This window comes from Orycteropus afer, unplaced genomic scaffold (genome assembly GCF_000298275.1).
Source record: "Orycteropus afer afer isolate SDZICR_OR568_19922 unplaced genomic scaffold, OryAfe1.0 scaffold00622, whole genome shotgun sequence".
Taxonomy (NCBI): Eukaryota; Metazoa; Chordata; class Mammalia; order Tubulidentata; family Orycteropodidae; genus Orycteropus; species Orycteropus afer.
In genome coordinates, this window is record NW_006922209.1 from 840,340 (window position 1) to 862,701 (window position 22,362).

The window sequence follows — 22,362 nt, forward strand, 5'->3', positions numbered from 1 at the left end:
CTCTGTAAATCTTCACCCAAATCACAATAAAATAAATTAAAAAAATAAATTAAATAAATACGGCTTTAAACTTTCTGTAATTAAAAAATAAGTCATCTGGTAGGAGTATTTCTCCACTTGGAAGTTTGAATACTCATGATGAATCTCTTATTAGACTTTTACAGTTCTTTTTGAAATGTCACAGATCAGTGAGGCAGTTAAAGTAGATCTTATTATCCCCAATTTATTATGAATTAAATGAAGTACAGAGACATGAATGTGATTTGCCCAATTTCCCATAGGATACTGATAGCACATGATCGAGGTTGAGAGCCCAGGCTGTAAAATGGAACTTCAGGTCAAATATCATTTCAGCTATTACTATCTGCCTGACCTTGGGCAAGTTATTTAACCTTCCTGTGCCTCAGTTTCCTTATCTGTACACAGAGATCATCATCATCATCATAATACTCATGTCATGGACTTTTGTAAAGATAAATGAGTTAATGTATGGAAAAAAAAGTCTACCAACCCATTATAACTACACTATTTTCTCAAAGAGCTTAAGGAATTGAGAAATGCCTCGAATATATCAACCAATATTGAAATGATCCTCTTGGTATTCAGTGTCAGCTTTGGTTAATGCAGCGTTTTCCAATGTCAGTTCAACAGGATAAACCTTTCATAAGATACACCTAGGAAGATAGACACTGGTCATGACAGTATTTGGAAAACACAGTGAAAGGCAACCCTCATCACAGAGAATCATAACTGCACATTCACGCAATACAAGTTCTGTAGAAACCTGCAATGAACAACTCACTTGACATTCATCAACTCAGTATTCTTCACATGTATTTGACCATAGAATGTTCATTTCTCCAAACATCAATTACCCAACAGCACTAGTGTCCCACAGATAATACTGATCATGTAGGAAAATACTGCAGCAAAACATTGGAGGTGCAGCGATTGTCTACAAATCAACCAGGGCTTCCAACTGGTAGCAACTGGTTCAGTCACAACCAATGCAGCAAAATCAGAACACATTCAAATTTGTAAAACTGTGTGTTCCAGGACAATAACCAGAACAGGAAAAACTACGGGTTGGAGCCCTGGAATGAGAGACTCAGAAGAAGCCTCGGGAGCCCTTTCAGGAACCTGATGCAGGAGATTGCATTGTTGCCAGGACTGTGGAGAATGACGCACATTCAAAAGCAATAGAGCCGGCCACCATCTTTGAGCATCATTGTTTCCAACCCTGCCATTCAAACAATTTAGCTGCAGTGCAATACACACGCTGCCCTTCTAGAAGGGAGAAAGTCTCTATCTAGGTATTGACCCACATTTGACAAATTTAGGTCCATTTCAGTTTTGCTTCATTGACAACGACTGAACTGGGAAGAACTGGTTCAAAAGCCTAGGAATGAACCAAGGAAATTCTTTGGGGTTCCTGTCATTCAAAGGAACAAGGTAAAATTTCAGTTCCATGTAACAGGAATTCCAGCTGTGGTTTCTGCCTTTTGTTGTTGCTATTAGGTAGTATTGAGTCAGTTCCAACTCATGGTGACCGAGTGTAAAACAAAACAACAAAACCCTCTTACGTTGTGCCGTCTTCGCAGTCATTGCTATGTTGGAGCTTACTGTTGCAGCCACTGTGTCAATCCATTGCATTGAGGGTCTTCCTCTTAACTGCTGACTCTACTTTATCAAGATTCATGTCCTTCTCTGGGTATTAGTCCCTCCTGATGATATGACCAAAGTTCATGAGATGAAGTCTCACCATCCTCATTTTAAGGAGTATTTTGACTGTACTCCTTCCAAGACAGATTTGCCACTCTTCTGGCACTCCATGACATAATCAATATTCTTAACATTGCCAACATTATAATTCAAAGGCATCAGCTCTTCCTCAGTCTTCCTTATTCATTGTCCAGCTTTTGTGTGTATTTGAACTAATTGAAAATACCAGAGCTGGAGTCTGACACACCTTAGTTCTCAAAGGGACATTTCTGCTCTTTAACACTTTAAAGAGGTCATTTGCAACAGATTTGTTCAATGCAATGTATCGTTTGATTTCATGGCTGCTGTTGCCATAGGTGTTGACTGTAGATTCAAGTAAAATGAAATCCATGACAAGTTTAATATTTTTTCCATTTATTATGATGTTTTGTATTGGTTGTATTTTTTGTTTTCTTTTTGGATGAGATTTAAAAAAAAAAAAAAAAGGTATAATCCATACTGAAGGCTGTAGTCTTTGATCATCATCAGTAAGTGCTCCAACTCCCTTCACTTTCAGCAAGCGAGGTTCTGTCATCTGCATATCACAGGTTGTCAATGAGTCTTCTTCCAATCCTGATACTATGTTCTTCTTCATATACTCCAGCTTCTCAGATTATTTACTCAGCATACAGATTGAATAAATATGGTGAGAGGGTACAGCCCTGACAGACACCTTTCCTGATTTTAACCCACGCAGTATCCCCTTGTTCTATTTGAACAGCTGTCTCTGGATCTATGTACAGGTTCCGAATGAACACAAATAAGTGTTCTGGGATTCTCATTCTTGCAATATTATCCATAATTTGTTATGATCCACACAGTCCAAGGCCTTTGAATAGTCAATAAAACCAAACCAAAAACCAAACTCACTGCTGTCAAGTTGGACCTGACTCATAGTGACCCCTCTTTGGGTTTCCAAGGCAGTATCACTACAGAAGTAGATTGGCCAATCTTCCTTCCAAGGAGTGGCTGGTGGGTTCAAACCACCAGCCTTCCAGTTAGCAGTCAAATGCCTTAGGTGCTATGCTACTAGAGCTCCCTAGTCAATAGAGCACAGGTAAATAAACATCTTTCTGGGATTCTTTGCTTTCAGCCAAGGTGTTTGACATTAGCAATAATATCCCTTGGTCCATGGCCTCTTCTGAATACAGCTTGAATTTCTGGCAGTTCCATGTTAATCTAATGCTGCAATCATTTTTGAATTATCAACGTAACGTTACTTGTGTGTGATAATTGATAGTGTTGGGTGACTTTCACATTCTATTCATAAGGTTTAACTGGCCGATTTGGGGGAAGCAGATTACCACCAGATCCTTCTCCTCGTCTGTCTTAGTCTGGAGGCTCGGCTGAAACCTGTTCTGCACAGGTGACCGTGCTGGTACTCTGAAATCCTGGTGGTATGGCATCCAGCCTCACAGTAGCGTGCGAACCACCACGGTGCAGCAAACGGCTGGAGAAGCGGGGGTTGTGCCTTTTAAGCCTATAATACTCTTTCAGAAAAAGAGACACGAACATTTGGGCAACATGCTTTCTGTCCTTCTGCAGGTAAGGAAACACAGAGAGGTGATTTTCAGTTCTTCTGTCATTGCAGTGCCCTCCTTTGAAATACCCTCTTGCTCATCTGTGCATGCACCTCCTGGAGACCTGTCACGGTGCAGCTCGAGTGCCCATCAAACTGGCTTTGAATCTCCTCACTGCCCTCCTCTGAAATGTCACCACATGTTATCACTTGGGTCTTGGTGTAATCATGGTTTATGTCCTTGAACCCCACCAGACTGAACTCCCTTGAAGGCAGCAACTACTTCTGCCCTTTCCGTTTTGCACTCTACCCACCATAAAATTAAAAAAAAAAACCTCACTGCCATCGAGTTGATTCCAACTCATAGCGACCCCTCCTTGGGTTTCTAAGGCAGTATCACCACAGAAGTAGATTGTCCAGTCTTCCTTCCGAGGAGTGGCTGGTGGGTTTGATCTGCTAGCCATCTGGTTAGCAGTCAAATGCCTTAGGTACTGTGCCACCAGACCTCCTCTACCCACCATAGGTAGGTGCATAGTACATAGTGCATAGTGCACAGCAGAGTTCAGTAACAGTCGTTGAAAGGATAAATAGCCAAACGATCAAGGGGTACAATAGCAAATGACCTTTCTCTAGCCTACAAAATGGTAATAAACCAACTATGTTCTGATACCAGTACCTTGAAGCAAATGACCATCATGAAAAATAGTTATCATTATACTTACACTCCTCAGCCATGTGCCTATGAGTCCTTTCCCCACCTCGCTGTGTCCAGTCACTGTTTTTCTTCACAGAGCTTACTTTGCTCCACCTGAATCCAGATATGGATCAACATTACCTCCATACCACCCAGAGAGGCTCAATTAGCAGAGCAGTTTTTTCCACGTGAAGCGTACATAGCTGAATAGCCAGAAAGAAAGGGAAATATGTGGGTGTGGGGGGGAGGAGTGTGTGTGGGTGTGTGGGTGTGTGTGTGGGGGGGGAGTGATTGAGAGGGAATGGAGAAAATGAGGATAGGGAGAGCAACTTGAAGGCGACTAACACAAAGGCAGAGACAGAGGCGGAGGCAAGTTGGCTCCTGGCTTAAAGGTAAGAAAAGAGGAACTACCAAATCTTTAAACCCAGTGCTTTTCCCAATCCCTCTCCCTGGAAAAGATTTTAAAAGGAAAGACAAATGATTCGAAAAGACATAAGCTCAGCATTTACACCATGGGAATTACAGAAGAGTGGTTTGGATAGGCGGGTTTCAGTGCACCTTAATCCTAAATTCACCTCTGCCCAGAAGGACAATGTCGTGGCCTGCTAAGAACCCATGAACAGCCTCTGGAGCTCCAAGGTAGGACACAGACTACATGGGATGTTGAGGACAGTAATAACCGCATTCACTGCCATGTCTCATATTAGAAGTCACAAAGAACGAATCATTTAATCCTCATAGCTATGCCAGAATCGTCCTCCAGCTTAAAAGAACTACACAGCAATAGACTCAAACACACTGATGATCATGAAGAGGGCTCAACTACAATTTTGTTCAGTTACAACACGAGGTTGCACTTATGTGTCAGCACCCACGCAATGGCAACTAACAACCACAATAGCAGAAATTAGATTCTTCAGGTATTTTCATGCCCATTTCACAGATGAAGAACCTGAGGTTGAGAAATGGATAATGACTTTTCAAAAATGATATGAGCATGAAGCAGTAATAGTATAAAACCAATAGCTTCTCGGTCACCTCCTCTGTATCTTTCAGACAATATATTCATTTGTCTCCCCCAACAGAGTTCCAGATGAACACTCAGAGTACTTGTTGTGTTTGGGGCAGCAAGAACCTCATCATTGCTCTCTTCAAAGCATCCTTAAGCTCTCTGTTCCTCATGCTGTAGATGAAGGGGTTCAGCACAGGGGTGATGAATGTGTAAACCACAGGCACTACCTGGCCCCTCTCAGGAGAGTAGCTGGAGCTGGGGCACAAGTAGATGAGGCTTCCACATCCGTACTGGAGGAGGACCACAGTGAGGTGGGAGGAGCACGTGGAGAAGGCCTTGCGCCTCCCCTCTGCAGAGCGGATCTTCAGGATGGTGGCCACAATGAAGACATAGGAAAGAGTGATGAGCAGGAATGGGATGGTGAGGACAGTGACGCTGACCACAAACACAGTGGCCTCTTGAACCTGGGTATCTGCACAGGCTAGCCTCATGACAGCGAGGGTATCACAGTAGAAGAGGCTGATTTCTTTGCTGCTACAGAAGGGGAGTTGGAAGATGAGCACAGTCAATGGCACGGCCAAGATGAATCCAAGAACCAGAGACCCCAGGGCCAGTTGGACACACAGCTGCCACCTCATGATAAGAGTGTAATGCAAAGGGTGACAGATGGCCACAAATCGGTCATAGGCCATGATGGCCAGCAGAATGCAGTCAGTGCTGCCCAGGAGAATGAAGAAGAACATCTGGGCACCACATCCAGGAAGGGAGATTGTGGTTGTGTCAGGGGACAGGATGCTGGCCAGGGTCAGAGGGGCAATGGTGGAGGAATAGCAGATCTCCAGGGCTGCCAGGTTGGCCAGAAAGAAGTACATGGGGGTGTGGAGAGAATGATGGGTCCAAGTGATGAGGGAAATGGAGACGTTGCCACTGATGCTGACCAGGTACATAATCAGGAAGGTCACAAAAATCAGCACCTGCACCTCAGGGAGCTTGGAGAAGGGGCGGAAGTAGAAGTAAATCATCACAGTTTGGTTGGTCTCCTCCATGCGCTCAAAACATTGGGCTTGTTTATGGCACAGGCACTACCCCTGAGAACAGATAAATGTTAGGATGTAGACACTACTGCTGGATAACCCATGCAATTCTTAGCTTTACACTTCCTGGGCCTTTTCAACTCCAGTCATCTTAACCTCCACTCTAAATTCAGCTTCTCACTTCGTCCAAGAGCTTTTTGTTACAATCATCAAAATCTGAAATGACAGTCTCCTGTTTCCATACCACAAACCCTCTCCTTCCAGTGTTCTTGGTTCTTGAATCCTTGGTTATCAAGAGTACAGCATACGGAGTTGGGCCATCTAGTCCCCAGTGCCTGGTCTGCCAGTTAACTACTGTATGTATGACCTTGGAAAACTAGCTGAAACTTTCTCATTCAGTTTCCTTATCTTTAAAACAAGACTGACAGTGAGACACAACCCCTGGGTTGCTGTGAGAAGTAGTTGTGTCTGGTCCCTAGTAAGCACTCCGTAAATATTGGCCATAGTCATTAACACTAAACTTTTTTTTTTTTTTTAATTTTATTGTGCTTTGGGTGCAAATTTACAAAGCAAAATTGTTTTACATTCAACAGTTCGTGCACATTTGATTTCACACCCCAATTACCATCTTCGACCAAAAAAACTCTCCTACCCTCCCCTCCCTGTGATTACCCCCTCCCTGTGCCCTTCTTAACTATGCATTCCTGTCTGTTCAGATTTCCCTCCATGGGCATGCTGCCCCTCTGGTGTCTCATGGCTGGTTGCTCAAAGGGGTGCATCTTCCTAGAGTAGATGGGTTCATCGCCCTAGGTTAGGTGTTCTGCATGTAGGCCTTTCTACTGTTGGGCTGAGAGCCAATCCATGGGAGTGAGTCCATTTCTAGGCCCAAAGAGTAACCCTGGGGCCATAGTCTTGGGGGTTCCACCAGACTCCTCTTCCTCTTCTAGACCACTTGATGCCTCCCAAAAGGGGGGAAAACTAAAAATAGTAATAATATAAAAGAGAAAGCTGTTGATGTCGAGTCCACTCCGCCTTATAACAACTCCGTAGGACAAGGTAGAACTGTCCTATGGGATTTCTTAGGCTGTGGTCTTTATGGAAGCAGACTGCCACATCTTTCTCCCACGGAGTGGCTAGTGGGCTCAAATTGCCACTAGCCTTTCAGTTAGCAGCCAAGCGCTTTACCACTATGCCACCAGGGCTCCTTTTGATGTTTCAACTTCTCTGAAATACCCTTCCTCAGGCTTTACACCCTGTCCCATCCAATATAGATACATGGTTCATTTTTTCAATTTGTCTTTCTCCATTCCTGTCACCACCCTTGGCTACGTGACCTACTATCAGCCCTGTTGTTGTTGTTGTTAATGGCATTGAGTCTAGCCCTGACTCACAGGGACGCATGCACAATATAGCAAGATGCTACCCAGTGCTGTGCCATCCCCAGGATTAGTTGGGGATCTGATCACTGTGCTCCACAGAGTTCTCATTGGCCGATTTTCGTAAGTAGATCTCCAGGCCTTTCTAGTCCATCTGAGTCTGGAAGCTCTGCTGAAAACTTTCAGTGTCATAGAAACACTCAAGCCTTCACGGGTGATGACTGCACATGACAGACATTGTCTGGGTATTGAACCCAGATCGCACACAAAACCAAAAAACCAAACTCACTGCCATCGAGTTGATTGCGACTTATAGCAACCCCTCCTTGGGTTTCCAAGCCAGTATCTCTACAGAAGTAGATTGCCCAGTCTTCCTTCCGAGGAGTGGCTGGTGGATTTGAACCACCAGCCTTCTGGTTAGTAGTCAAATGCCTTAGGCACTATACCACCAGAGCTCCCACAAGTTGCACACAAGGAAGGCAAAAATTGTACCGTACTTAACTTTATATCCACCATCTCTATTTCAGGCTGAACATGGCTAAAGATCACAAAAGGCATTAACCGTTGCCATGACAGAGTTACAGTGGCACTATGAGCATTACCACTGTCCCCAATCTTGAGGTCCTGGTCAGCTCCACTTGCTGTTCCCAGTCAAGAAAGACTATTGCAAATTTCCCCAGTCTTCTCAAATTCTCTCTTCTGCTCCCTCCTCCATCACTCCATAGCAGATGACCTGCCTCCAACGTCCAAGACAAAAAAATAAAGAAGCCACCTGGAGGTAATTCAACTTCATTCTCACCAGCTCTGATCCTATAGCATTCTCTGCCTATCCATCTGTCCTTAACGCCTTCTTATATGTCTCCACAGAAGTGCCCCTCCTCCTCTATAAGGCAAATTATAGTCTCAGCCCCTCCTGCTTCCTCAGGGATTGTGTAGCTTTATCTCTGGTATCTGTCTCTGCTCCCTTCTTCAACACCTTTATCTCCCATGACACAAAGCAACTCTATCTTATGTTATTTTCTACGTGTCTCCCTATCTGACTCAATGGCAACTGGTTATTTTTAGTGATCCTCAACCTCAGTATCTCTTTTTCTATTTAATTTTTGCATTTTATCCCATGTAAAGTGGTTTTGATTTCAATGTTACCGAGGGTTTTATTTGAGGCATTGGTGGTTTCCATAAGGTAGAACCCTTGCCTTACATGTAAAACACGTGGTTTTGATTCCCAGCTACGTACCTCATGCAGAACCACCACCTGTCTGAGTGGAAGCTGCATATTGCTAGGATGTTGAACAGGTTTCAGCAGAGCTTTCATACTAAGAAGGACTCACAAGAAAGGCCTGGTCATCTACTTCCACAAATCAGCCAATGAAAAACCCTACGAAGTACTATAAACTGAGCCACAAATACATGATCATGGGGACTGCGCGGTACCAGGTGCCATTTTGTTCCATTGTGTGTGGAGTCACCATGAGTCAGGGGCTGACACCCTGCCAGCCAACAACAGCAACAACAGGGCTTCACTGCCAGGTACTCTCTTTGTAGGTGCATTTAAAGCACAGTAAATATATCAGACAAATGGAAACTTATTCTTGCCTTTTGGGTCTTCATCCAAGGCACTGAAGAGTGGATGAGAATTATCTTTGCTTTCCAGTTCCAAGTTTGCTCCTCCTCAGAGGCCTGAAAGTGACAAGACTGTGAACTTTGGTTGTAGCTAAGTGTTCTCTTCTTTTATCCATTTTATGTTTTTGCTGCTGTACAATACCTTACTAGCCAAAGGTCAGGTAGGTAAACTCCAAGTCTCTTCTCACCCAGGAGATATAGGTGCACACCCTCTGCAACGCTGGTCCTCTTTAATGGGTCTCTTCCATGTCACCAGTACTGACTCCTCGGCCCTCATCCACAGTGCATGCCCTTCCTTCTCCATAAAGACTTTTGCGTACTCACCTTCCTCCCTCACAGGGAGCAATGCATAGGGCTCTTCATGCATCTGTCCCTTGAGAGGTATTTACTCAGCATCTGCTACCTACCAGGCACTTGTGTGGAACTCACAAAGTAAGCAGATTACATTGTAATATCTGGTATCCCAACAAACTGTGCCCTCCTCTTGCAAGGGAGGGTGAACAACTCCTTTTCCTACTCTCAGACAATCTAGGAAACTGATCACATGTCTAGAGAGAGAAAGACTTATCCCTCTTCTCCCATTCTCAATGATAGTGTCTGTTTTGAAGATTTACTGTGGCTAGTATCCTTGGCATAAATAACGTCACTTCCTTAGCTACAAGAGGTTAAATTAATGTTCCTGTTCACATGTAACTCCACAGCAGCAGGTGCCTCCTGATGTCAAAATCCCTCAAGGACAGTAGGGTGCATTGGTCCATTTTCCTGGGTCTAGACTACACAACAGCTCAATTGCCTGGTCTTTCCTTTAACCGTCTTACCTTCTTCCCAGAGTGATCAGCAAACACATCCTTCCCTGAAGCTGAGTGAAGGCGAAGATGGGATCTACTCCTTAATAACCTAGAATCTTTGGAGGCTGAATGTCAGAGAAATAATCCATCACCGATGGAAACACACATTTAGATCCTATTAACCCTTCTATGTTCCCTCTTCACAAGGGAAGAATGTGGGACTTTGAGACTTGCAGAGACAGAACTCTGGGTTATCTCTGAACTCTCCAGGAGCTCTGGTGGTGCAGTGGTTAAAGCATTCTGCTGCTAACCAAAAGGTTACCCGTTTGAACTCATGAACCACTTTGTGGGAGAAAGATGAGGCAGTTTACTTTCATAAAGATGCACAGCCTTGGAAACCTATGGGGCAGTTCTACTCTGTCCTATAGGGTTGCTGTAGGTCAGAACTGACTCAACGGCAATGGGTTTGGTTTTTTAGTTTTCTGAACTCTCACTTCTCATCTCATTTCAAGAGAATTCCCTGCCTGTTTGGTCCATAAAACCCCAAGAGTCTAACTTAACCTTCCAATTAACCATCCCCAGTAGCTCGGTATTAGAGCACAAACAGGAATTGTTTGGGGACTTTGTATTCTAAATTAGGTTAATTGCTACTAGACTTTGTTATATTTCAATGATTGCCTAAAATGTTCATTCTCCACAGTTGAGTTAGTTTAGCAAAACAGTTTTGATTTTTCCAAGTAGAAGTTAATTTGGAGCACCTAATCAAATTCCAAGAATTTTTTTAAAACTCAGTCAAGTGTACTCCGTTAAATCCAGCCAATTCTGATACATACAAATTCCCCCCACCTCCTCCAAAAAGGAAGAATAGCGCCCACTTCATGGTCTGTGGTTCCTTTGTGCTTACCCTTATGATAGCATTGATCGCTCTGTATTGTGGTAACTTTCTGAAGCAGAGTCACCCATGCTAGGTTTCAGCAAAGCGTCTAGATTAAGACAGACTAAGGAGAAGGACCTGCTGATTTACTTTCGAAAAGAAAAAAAATGCCAAAGGAAAACTTTATGAATAGTAGCAGAACACTTTCTGATACAGTACCGGAAGATGAGCCCCTCAGATTAAAAGGTATTTAAAATATGACAGGGGAAGAGCTGCCTCCTCAAAGTAGAGTCAACCTTAATGATGTGGATGGAGTGAAGTTTTCAGGACCTTCATTTTATTATGAGGCATGACTCAAAATGAGAAGAAACGGCTGCAAACATCTATTAATTATCAAAACATGAAATGTCAGAAGTATTAATCTAGGAATATTAGAAGTCAAAAATGAATTGGAACACATACAGCTCAATCTCCTAGGCATTAGGAGCTGAAATTGTCAGTAGCCCATTTTGAACTGGACGATCATATAGTCTACTATGGCAAGAATGGTAAAGTGAGGAGGAATGGCATCACAGTTATCATCAAAAAGGACATTTCAAGATCTGTCCTGAAGAATAATGCTGTCAGTGATAAGATAACCTCCATAAGCCTACAAGGATGACCTGTATACAACAAGGAATACCAGTATACAACTATTATTCAAATCCACACACCAACAACTAATGCCAAAGATGAAGAAATGGAAGATTTTTACCAAATTCTGTTGTATGAAATTGATCAAACATGCCATCAAAATATATTGACACTTGCTGTTAGGTGCTGTTGAGTCAACTCTGACTCATAGTGACCCCGTGTACAACAGAATGAAACACTGCCCAGTCCTGTGCCAGCCCCACAATCCTTGCTGTACCTGAGCCCATCACTGCAGCCACTGTGTCAATCTACTTTGTCGACACTAATGGACAATTACTGGTTGGGAAAGTTGGAAACAAAGAAGAAGGATCTACACTAAAGATCACATAAGAGAATGCTGCAAGATCAATGACTTATTCATTGCAAATATCTTTTTTCAACAACATAAAACATGACTACACATCCTCACTGGATGGAATATACTGGAATGAAATCAACTACATCTGTGGAAAGAGATGATATAAAAGCTCAACATCATCAGTCAAAACAAGGCCAGGAGCCAATTGTGAAACAGACCAAAAATTGCTTACATGCAATTTCAAGTTGAAACAGAAGAAAGTTAAAACAAGTACATTAGAACTAAAGTACAACTTGAGAATATCCCACTTGAATTTAGAGACCATCTCAAGAATAGATTTGATGCTCTGAACACTAATGAGCAAAGACAAGACAAGTTGTTGGATGACATCAAGGATATCATACATGAAGAAAGCAAAAGATCATTAAAAACACAGGAAAGAAAAGACTAAAATGAATGTCAAAAAAGACAATGAAACTTCTTCATGAACATAGAGGAGCTAAAGCAAATAATAAATTAAAGAGGTGAACAGAAGATATCAAAGGGCAGCTAGAGAAGAAAAAGTAAAGTCATATAATGGAATGTGCAAAGACCTGGAAGTACAAAACTAAAGGGAAAAACACACTCTGCATTTCACAAGCTGAAATACTGAAGTAAAATTCAAGCCTCGAGTTGCAGTATTGAAGGATTCTGTGGGCAAGATACTGACGTGCTGCTGAGAGAAACGTGCTCCTGAGAGACACACAATGCTGAGAGAGAGACACTGAGAGACATGCACTGCTGGGAGAGAGACTCAGAGAAACTATTGGCTGAGAGATGGCAGGCTGAGAGAGACTGAGCATTGTTCCTGAACTTGAACTATAGCTTGGTGCTTCCCTAATAAAGCCTATATCTGTGAGTTCTGTGTGGCCACTGCAGTGAATTATCAAACCCAGAAGAGAAGTGGTAGGTGCTGCGGGAGGAACAATTGGTGTCTGGACTGGTGAAAGGGCTAGAGTGAGGCGGCATGTCTGGCCTCGCAGGGATAGGCTTTGGGCTACTGATGGTGATTCTGTCTTCCTCTTGTGGGGTTAGAGGAGGTCAGAAGATATGGCCTCCATGCCTTTTTAGCAGCTGGCAAAAAGTACTGAAAATACCGTGGGCTGCCAGAAGTATGAACGAATCTGTCTTGGGAGAAGTACAGCCAGAATGCTCCTTAGAAGCAAGAAAAGGCCAGACTGCATCTGACATACTTTGGTCATGTAGTCAGAAGGGACCAGTCCCTGGAGAAGGATATCATGGTTGGTAAAGTAGAGGGTCAGGAACAAAGGGGAAGACCCTCAACCAGATGGATTTACAGTGGCTGCAACAATGGGCTCAAGCACAGCAATGGTTGTGAGGATGGTGCAGGACCAGGCAGTGTGTCATTCTGTTGTATGCAGGGTTACTGTAAGCTGGAGCCTACTCAATGGCACCTAACAAGAGGAGCATCATGATTTAACTATAAATATAATTGACACCATACATTTGCTTTTATTTTCATAGCATGCTATTCTAAGGAGCCTGGTAAGATAAGTGGGAAGACTCAGTGGATAAGACTCATACAGAGAAGCCTGCTGTTATTTCTGAAGTGCAGAAACATGATTGTTTCTACAGCACCTTTGAAACATATGTCAAGAGGAATAGGATAAACATAATGAAGCACAGCTGAAAAGCAGTTGAGTAAATATAGCTTCAAACTTTCTGTAATTAAAAATCAGCCATCTGGTAGGAATATTTCTCCATTTGAATGTTTTAACAATCCTGATGAATCTTCTTTGTACTTTTACAGTTCTTTTTGAAGTCTCACAGTACCTCAGTGAGCCAGTTAGAGTAGATCTTATTATCCCCAATTTATTATTAATTAAATAAAGTATAGAGAAATGAAGCGTTTGTCCAATCTCCCACAGGATACTGATAGCACACAGTCTAGGTTGAGTTCCCAGGTTGCAAAATGAAACTTTAGGTCAAATATCATTTCAACCATTGCTATCTGCATGACCTTGGACAAGTGATTTACCCTTCCTGTGCTCAGTTTCCTTATCTGTAAGCAGAGATAATAATAATAATCATCCCGGGGATTTTTGTAAAGTAAAATGAGTTAATATATGGAAAAGAAGTCTACTAAGCCATTATAACTACAACGTTTTCCCAAGGAGCATGAGGAATTGAGAAATGCCTAGAATATATCAACCAGTATTGAAATGATCCCATAATATCCAAAGTCAACTTTAGCTACTGCAGCATTTTCCAATAGATAAAACATTTCATAAGATTCACCAAGGAAGATAGACAATTGTGGTGACAGCTTGGAAAACACCATGAAAGGCATTCCTCATCTTAGAGAATCATGACTACATATTCACTTGTTACAGGCTCTGACCAAAGCTGCAATGAACAGCTCACTTTACTTTCATCAACTCAGTATTCTTCACATGTATTTGACCATAGAATGTTCACTTCTCCAAGCATCAATAACCCAAGAGAACTAGTGCCTCACAAATAATAGTGATCATGTAGAAGAATATCGCAACGAAACATAAGAGGTACAACAATCGTCTGTGAATGAACCAGGGTTTCCAACTGGTAGGAACTGGTTCAGTCTTGGCTGATGCTGCAAAATCAGAAATGACCCAAATTGGCAAAATGTTGGTGTACTGAAACAATAATAGGAACAGGAGAAATTACAAGTTGAAGCCCTGGAATGGGAGAATCAGATGATGCATAAAGAGCCCTTTCAGGAGCCTGATGCAAGACACTGGATTATTGCCAGGACTATAGAAAATGACACACATTCAAAGCAAAGTGGTCAGCCACAATCTTTGGGCCAGGCACCATTGTTTCCAACACTGCCAGTAAAAAGATTGGGATGCTATGTAGCACACATATTGTCCTTGCCTTTTGTTGTTATGTGCAGTCGAGTCAGACCCGGTTCATAGCGACCCCTCCTTGGATTTCCAAGGCAGTATCACTACAGAAGTAGATTGCCCCATCTTCCTTCCGAGGAGTGGCTGGTGGGTTTGAACCTCCAGCCTTCTGGTTAGCAGTCAAGTACCTTAGGCACTATGCCACTAGAGCTCCTGAAGAGCCTGGGCTCATCCGGGATTGTTGGTCTAGGGGTATGGTTGCCTTCTAAGAGGGCAATTAGGTTTCTAACAGGGCATTGGCCCACAATTTTTCCCTACCCAGTTATCATTTCAGTACACCCACATTTTACAAATTCAGGTCCATTCCAGTTTCACTTTGTCACCATGCCTGAACAGAGAAGAACAAGTTCAAAGTGCTGGAATGAACCAAGAAAGTTGTTTGGGGTTCTTGTCATGCAAAGAAATGAAGAAAAATTTCAGGTCCATGTAATAGTAATTTCAGTCATGATTTTTTTTGTTGTTGTTGTTGTTTCATTTTAGGTCTGTGACATTCTTTCAAAGAAAGAAAGAAAATAAAAGAAAACATTTTGTAGCACACTTTTCATACTTTTACCAATAAGGAAACAGAGCCATAGAGAGATGATTTCTAGTTCTTCTGACATTACGGTTCCCTCCTTTGAAATGTCCTCTTGTTCACAGCCAGAATCTGAGAGACCTGTGACAGTGTGGTTCCAGCGCCCTCTCCTCCCATCAAACTTGCCTTGAACCTCTTCACTGTCCCTCCCCTGAAATGTCACCACATGGTATCACTTAGTTCTTGGTGTGCTCATGGCTTATGTTTTTAAATCCCACTAGATGACTTCCTTGAAGGCAGGAACTACTCCTTCCCTTTGCATTTTATACTCTACCCACCAAAGGTGGGTACATAGTAGAGTTCAATAATAGTTGTTGAAAGAATAAATCACCATATAATCAAGGGGTAGAAGGATAAATGAGTTTCTCTATCCTACAAAAAGATAGCAAACTATCTATGTTCTGATGGCAGCACTTTGAAGCAAATGACCATCATGAAAATGGTTATTAATGTACTCAGCCATGTGACTATGAGTCCTTTCCCTACCTCACTGTGTCTAAAACCAAACCAACTCACTGCTGTCGAGTCAATTCAACTCATAACGACCCCTCCTTGGGTTTCCGAGGTGGTATCTCTACGGAAATAGATTGCCTGCTCTTCCTGCCAAATAGTGGCTGGTGAGTTTGAACTGCCAGCCTTCTGGTTAGCAGTCAAATGCCTTAGGCACTACGCCACCAGAGCTCCTCACTGTGTCTAGTACCTGTTTATCTTCACAGAACTAGCTTTACTTTACCTGTATTCAGATTTGAACCAACATTACCCCTACACAGAGGTTCAATTAGCATAGGAGCTCTGGTAGTGTGGTGACTAAGGCACTTGACTGCTAACGTGAAGGCTGGTGGTTCAAACCCACCAGCCAGCTACTCAGAAGGAAGTTTGGGCAATCTACTTCTGTAGTGATACAGCCTCAGAAACCCAAGGAGGGGTCTCTATGAGTCAGGTCTGACTCGACGGCACACGACAAAAACAATGCATATTTAGCTAGGGAGAGCCAGAAAGAAAGGGAAATATGAGTTGTGTGTTTGTGCATGTGTATGTGTGCATGTGTGATAGAAAGAGAGAGAAAGAAAGAATATGGATGTGGAAAGCAACTTGAAGACAGAATCAGAGATGGAAATGGAGACAGATTGGCTCCAGATAGAAAGACAAAAAGAGGGAAACAAGCAAATCTTTAAACCCCAGTGCTTTCCCCATCACTTTTCCCTTGAAGAGATTTTAGAATGAAAGGTAAGTGATTCAAAAAGGCAGAAGCTCAGCATTTACACCGTGGGAATTATGGAAGAGAGGGTGGAACAGCCCAGTTTGATTTGCACCTGGTTCCTAACTTCACCTCTGCCCAGATGGACAATTTGAATGCCTGCTAAGAACCCAAGAGCTGTCTCTGGAGATAGTTCCAAGGTAGGACACAGACTTCACATGGGTTCCTGAGAACGTAATAACTACCTGAAAAAATAAATAAATAAAATAAGCCCACTTCCATCGAGTTGATTCTGACTCATAGAGACCTTATAGGACAGAGTAGAACTTGCACCATAGGGTATCCAAAGCTGTAAATCCTTATGGAAGCCTCATCTTTCTCCTGCAGAGCAGTTGGTGGGTTCAAACTGTTGACCTTTTGGTTAGCAGCTGAATGCATTAACTACTGCACTACTAGAACTCCTGTAATAACTACATTCATTGCTGTATCTCACATTAAATGTCACAAGTATTTTTGCTTATTGTACCTTTTAATCCTCATAACTACAGCAGAATTGTCCTCTAGCTTGGACAATTAACAACCCAAACAATAGACACAAACATACCAACGATCAGAAGGATGGCACAGGACCAAGCAACATTTTGTTCGGTCACACGAACAAGCTATGAGTGGATGCCCACTCAATGACAACTAAAAACAACAACGGAATTTAGACCCTTGAGGTGTTTTAATCCCCATTTCACAGATGAAGCTGAGACTGAGAAACAGTCAATGACTTTTGAAATAATATACACAGAGAGAACTAAAAGTATAAAACCAATGGCTTCTTAGTTGCTTCCTCTTCAACTTTCAGATGATATACTCATTTGTGTCTTCCGACAATGTTCCAGATGGACACTCAGAGTACTCATTGAGTTTGGGGCAGCAAGAACCTCATCATTGCTCTCTTCAAAACATCCTTAAGCTCTCTGTTCCTCATGCTGTAGATCAAGGGGTTCAGCACAGGGGTGATGAATGTGTAAACCACAGGCGCTACCTGGCCTCTCTCAGGAGAGTAGCTGGAGCTGGGCCACAAGTACATGAGGCTTCCACATCCGTACTGGAGGAGGACCACAGTGAGGTGGGAGGAGCACGTGGAGAAGGCCTTGCGCCTCCCCTCTGTGGAGTGGATCTTCAGGATGGTGGCCACAATAAACACGTAGGAAAGAGTGATGAGCAGGAATGGGATGGTGAGGACAGTGATGCTGAACACAAACAGAGTGGTCTCTTGAACCTGTGTATCTGCACAGGCTAGCCTCATGACAGCGAGGGTATCACAGTAGAAGAGGCTGATTTCTTTGCTGCTACAGAAGGGGAGTTGGAAGATGAGCACAGTCAATGGCACGGCCAAGATGAATCCAAGAACCAGAGACCCCAGGGCCAGTTGGACACACAACTGCCACCTCATGATAAGAGTGTAATGCAAAGGGTGACAGATGGCCACAAATCGGTCATAGGTCATGATGGCCAGCAGAATGCAGTCAGTGCTGCCCAAGAGAATGAAGAAGAACATCTGGGCACCACATCCAGGAAGGGAGATTGTGGTTGTGTCAGGGGACAGGATGCTGGCCAGGGTCAGAGGGGCAATGGTAGAGGAATAGCAGATCTCCAGGGCTGCCAAGTTGGCCAGAAAGAAGTACATGGGGGTGTGGAGAGAATGATGGGTCCATATGATGAGGGAAATGGAGACGTTGCCACTGATGCTGACCAGGTACATAATCAGGAAGGTCACAAAAATCAGGGTCTGCACCACTTGGTGTTTAGAGAAGGGGCAAAAGTGGAAGTAAATCATCCCAGTTTGATTGACATCCTCCATGGGCTCAAATTATCCAGTCTGCTAATGGCACAGCCTCTGCCTCTGAGAACAGATCAAGGTCAGGACACAAACACTGCTGTTGGATGACCCATGCAACTCTTGGCCTCACACTTCCTGGGCCTCCCCAACTCCAACCATCTTTAACTCCAGTCTAAATTCAGCTAACTCACCTCCTGCAAGAGGTTTTTGTTGCAACCATCCAGAAATGATTTAATACCGAAATCTTAAGCCACGAAATCCTACTCCCAGACCACAAACCCCTGCTCTCCCAGGACTCTCATCCCTTGAACCCTTGTTTACCAAGAACACGGCCTACACAATTAGATCATCTAGTTTCCAATGCCTGATCTGCCAGTTAACAACTGGCTTGGAGAGCTTGCCGAAACTTTCTGATTTAATCTCTTCATCTTTCAAATGGGGATGACAATAGGACACAATTCTTAGGGTGGCTTTAAGAAGTAAACGTGTCTGGTCCCTAGTAATCTCTCCATAAATGTTGGCAATAATCAATACTAAAATCTTCTTCCTCTTCAAGGCTAGCTTGACACCTCCAAAAAAAACCCAAACTCATTGCTGTGCAGTCGACTCTTCCCCACAGCAGCCCTGTAGGACAGCAAAGAACTGCTCTATAGATTTCTTAGGATGTAACACATATGGAATCAGAATGCCACATCTTTCTTCAGTGGAAGAATGGTGATTCAAACCACCACCAACCTTTCTGTTAGCAGCCAAGTAGTTAACTAATGTGCTATCAGGACTCCTTTTGATGCTCCCAGTTTGTGAAATAGCCTTCTTCAGGCTTTACAGCCCACTCTATTCAAGATAGACATACGTATAGTCTATCTTTCCAATTTGTTTTTCACCATTACCGTCACTATCCTTGGCTATTTGACCTACTATCAACCCTGTTGTTGTTGTTAGCTGTCATCAAGTTGGGCCCTGACTCATTGCAACCCATGGACAATTTAAAGAAATGTTGCCCACGCCTGTGTCAACCCCATGATCAGCTGTGGATTGGACCATTATGATTCATAAGGTTTTCATTGGCTGATTTTTGGAAGTAGCTCTCCAGACCTTCCTGGTCCATCTTAGTCTGGACGCTCTGCTGAAACCTTTTCAGTATCATAGCAACTTACAGGCCTCCACTGACAGATGTGTGATGGCTGCACATGGGTTCCTTGGCCAGGAATTTAACCCAGGTCTCCCACAACAAAGATGAGAATTCTATCGTACTTTGTGTAATATCCACCATCTTTATTACAGGCTGAACATGGCTAAAGAAGATCACAAAGTGTGTTGATGATGTCAGGGCAAAGTTACAGTGGAACTACAAATATTAGCACTGTCCCCAATCTTGAATCTTGATCAGCTCCACTTGCTGTTCCCAGTCAAGACTATTGCAAATTTCCTTGGTCTTCTCAAATTCTGGGAGCTCTGGTGGTATAGTGCCTAATTTGACTACTAACCAGAAGGCTGGCAGTTCAAACCCACCAGCCACTCCTCAGAAGGAAAACTGGGCAATCTACTTCCGTAGTGATATTGCCGTGTAAAGTAATTTTGATTTCATTACACCTAGGGTTTATTTCAGGCATTGGTGGGTCAGCGGTAGAAGTCCTGCCTACCACGCAAGAGCCTCAGATTTGATTCCCAGCCAACATACCTCACGCACAACCACCACCCATCTGTCAGTGGAGGTTCCCAAGTTGCTAGAATGTTGAACAGGTTTCAGCAGAGGTTCCCGACTAAGAAGAACTAGAAAGAAAGGTCTGACGATCTCCTTCCAATCTCAGCCAATGAAAACCCTACAGATCACAATGATCCAAGACACAAATAAATGACCCTTGTGATGGTGCAGTACCAGGCAGTATTTTGTTCCACTGTGTGGAGTCACCATGAGTCAAGGGTTGACTGCATGGCAGCTAACAACAGCAACTACGGGGTTTTATTGTAAGGTACTCTATATGTAGGAGCATTTAAAGCATAATAAATATGCTATACAAATGGAAATTTATTCTTACCTTTTGAAGACTGTGAACTCTAGTTATAGCTTAATGTTCTCTTCCTCTATCTATTTTATGTTTTTGCTGATACACAATCCCTTACTAGTTGCAGAGCAGATTGATAAACTTCTAGTCTCTTGATACCCTGGAAATACAGGTGCAAATGCTTTGCAATGTTGTGCCCTTTTTAGTGGGTCTCCTTCATGTCACCAGTACAGCTTCCTTGGCCCTCATCCACAGTGAATGTCCCTCCTTCTCCATAAAGACCTTTGCATACTCCTCTACCTTTCTCCCTCACAGGGTGCAATTAACAGGGCTCTTCAGCAGCCATCCCTTGACAGGTATTTACTGAGTATCTACTACCAACCAGGCACTGCGTGTGTAACTCACAAACTAAGCAGATTAGTTTAAAAAAAAAAAAAAACTCTGCCTTCATCTTACAAAGAAGAGTGAACTACTCTTTCTCCATACTCACAGCCAACCTATGAAATTGGTCACTTTTCTAGAGAGAGAAAGACTTGTCCCTCAACCCTTAGCGGTAGCGTCTGTTTTGAAGACTTACTGTGGTTCGTATCCTTGACATAAATAGTGTCAATTCCTTAGCTGCAGGAAGTTAAACCAGTCTTCCAGTTCATGTGGAAGGCTCATGGACAGGAGGGTGCATTGGTCCATTCTCCAGGGTCTAGACTACATTACAGCTCAACAACCTGGTCTTTCTTTAACACTCCTTATCTTCTTCCCAGAGAGACCAGCAACCACATCCTTCCCTGAGGCCAACTGAAGCCCAAGATGGAATCTACTTCTTAATAACCTAGAACCTGTGGAAGCTCAATTTCAGAGAAACCACCCATCACTGATGGAAACACACATCTAAGGCCCATTAATCCTTCCATGTTGCCTCTTCACAAGGGACTTTGAGACTTGCAGAGACAGAATTTCTGGGTTATCTCTGAACTCTCACTTCTCCTCATTTCATTTCTAAAGAATTCTCTTCCTGTTTTGTTTCCATAAATCCCCAAGAGGATAACTTAGCCTTTAATTAACCATCCCCAGTAGGTCAATATTTGAACGCAAACAGGAATTGTTTGGGGATGTGATATTCTAAACTGAGTTAATTGGTACTAGACTTTGCTATATTATAATGATTGCCTAAATTTTGAATCTCCATGGTAGAGATAGTTTAGCAAAACAGTTTTAATTTATCCAAGTAGAAGTTAATTTTTTGCACCTAATCAAATTCTAATAATTCTTTAAAACACATTCAAATGTCCTCTATTAAATCCAGCCAGTGCTGATACACACAAATTCCTCCACCCTCTTGAGAAAGGAAGACTAGCCCCCACTGCATCCTCTGTGTTTGCTTTGGCCTACCCCTACAATAGCATTTATTACTCCATATCATGATCATCTTTTGAAGCAGGGTGACACATGGTGAACCGGTTTCAGCAGAGCTTCCAGAATAACACAGACTAGGAAGAAGGATCTAGCAATACAATTCTAAAGAAAATATGTTGGTAACATGGATGAAGTTGGAGGACATTATGCTGAGCAAAGTAACTCAATCACAGAAGGACAAATATAGTATTAGTTCATTATTGTGAAAAGTCAAGGAAAGGTTTATATATGGAAGGAAACTTTCTTTGTTGGTTACGGGGGGAGCACTGCAAAAAAAATGCATTGGCCCATGTCACATCAGTTTTGTGTATTTCACTGTACATAAATCATATTTCAATAAAAATGTATTTAAAAAATAGAGTTAAAGAGCAAAAATATACATATATATGCTGGCAAGACCTTATGAATAGCCTCAGAACATTGTCTGATACAGGGCTGGAAGATGAGCCCCTCAGGTTGGAAGGCACTCAAAACACGACTGGGGAAGAGCTTCTGCCTCAAAGTAGGGTCGACCTTAGTGACATGGAAGGAGTAAAGGTTTCAGGATTTTAATTTCCTGATGTAGTATGACTCTAAATGAGAAAAAAAACTGCAAATATCCATTAATATTTGAAACACAGAATGTACGAAGAATGAATCTAAGAAAATTGAAAGTCATCAAAAATGAAATGCAACACATAAAGATCAATATCCTAGGCATTACTGAGCTGAAATGGATTAGTA

General features: G+C 42.7%; 2 protein-coding genes across 2 annotated transcripts; both read right to left on the minus strand.

The window, feature by feature from the left end:
- Window positions 1-5,075: 5,075 nt before the first annotated feature.
- LOC103210539 (olfactory receptor 10V1-like) lies at window positions 5,076-6,032 on the minus strand. The gene has a single exon (XM_007956454.1). The coding sequence runs from the start codon at window positions 6,030-6,032 to the stop codon at window positions 5,076-5,078; it is 957 nt and encodes a 318-aa protein (XP_007954645.1).
- An 11,264-nt stretch (window positions 6,033-17,296) lies between these two features.
- On the minus strand, window positions 17,297-18,244 carry LOC103210514 (olfactory receptor 10V1-like). Its single transcript, XM_007956432.1, has one exon. The coding sequence runs from the start codon at window positions 18,242-18,244 to the stop codon at window positions 17,297-17,299; it is 948 nt and encodes a 315-aa protein (XP_007954623.1).
- Between the last annotated feature and the right edge of the window lie 4,118 nt (window positions 18,245-22,362).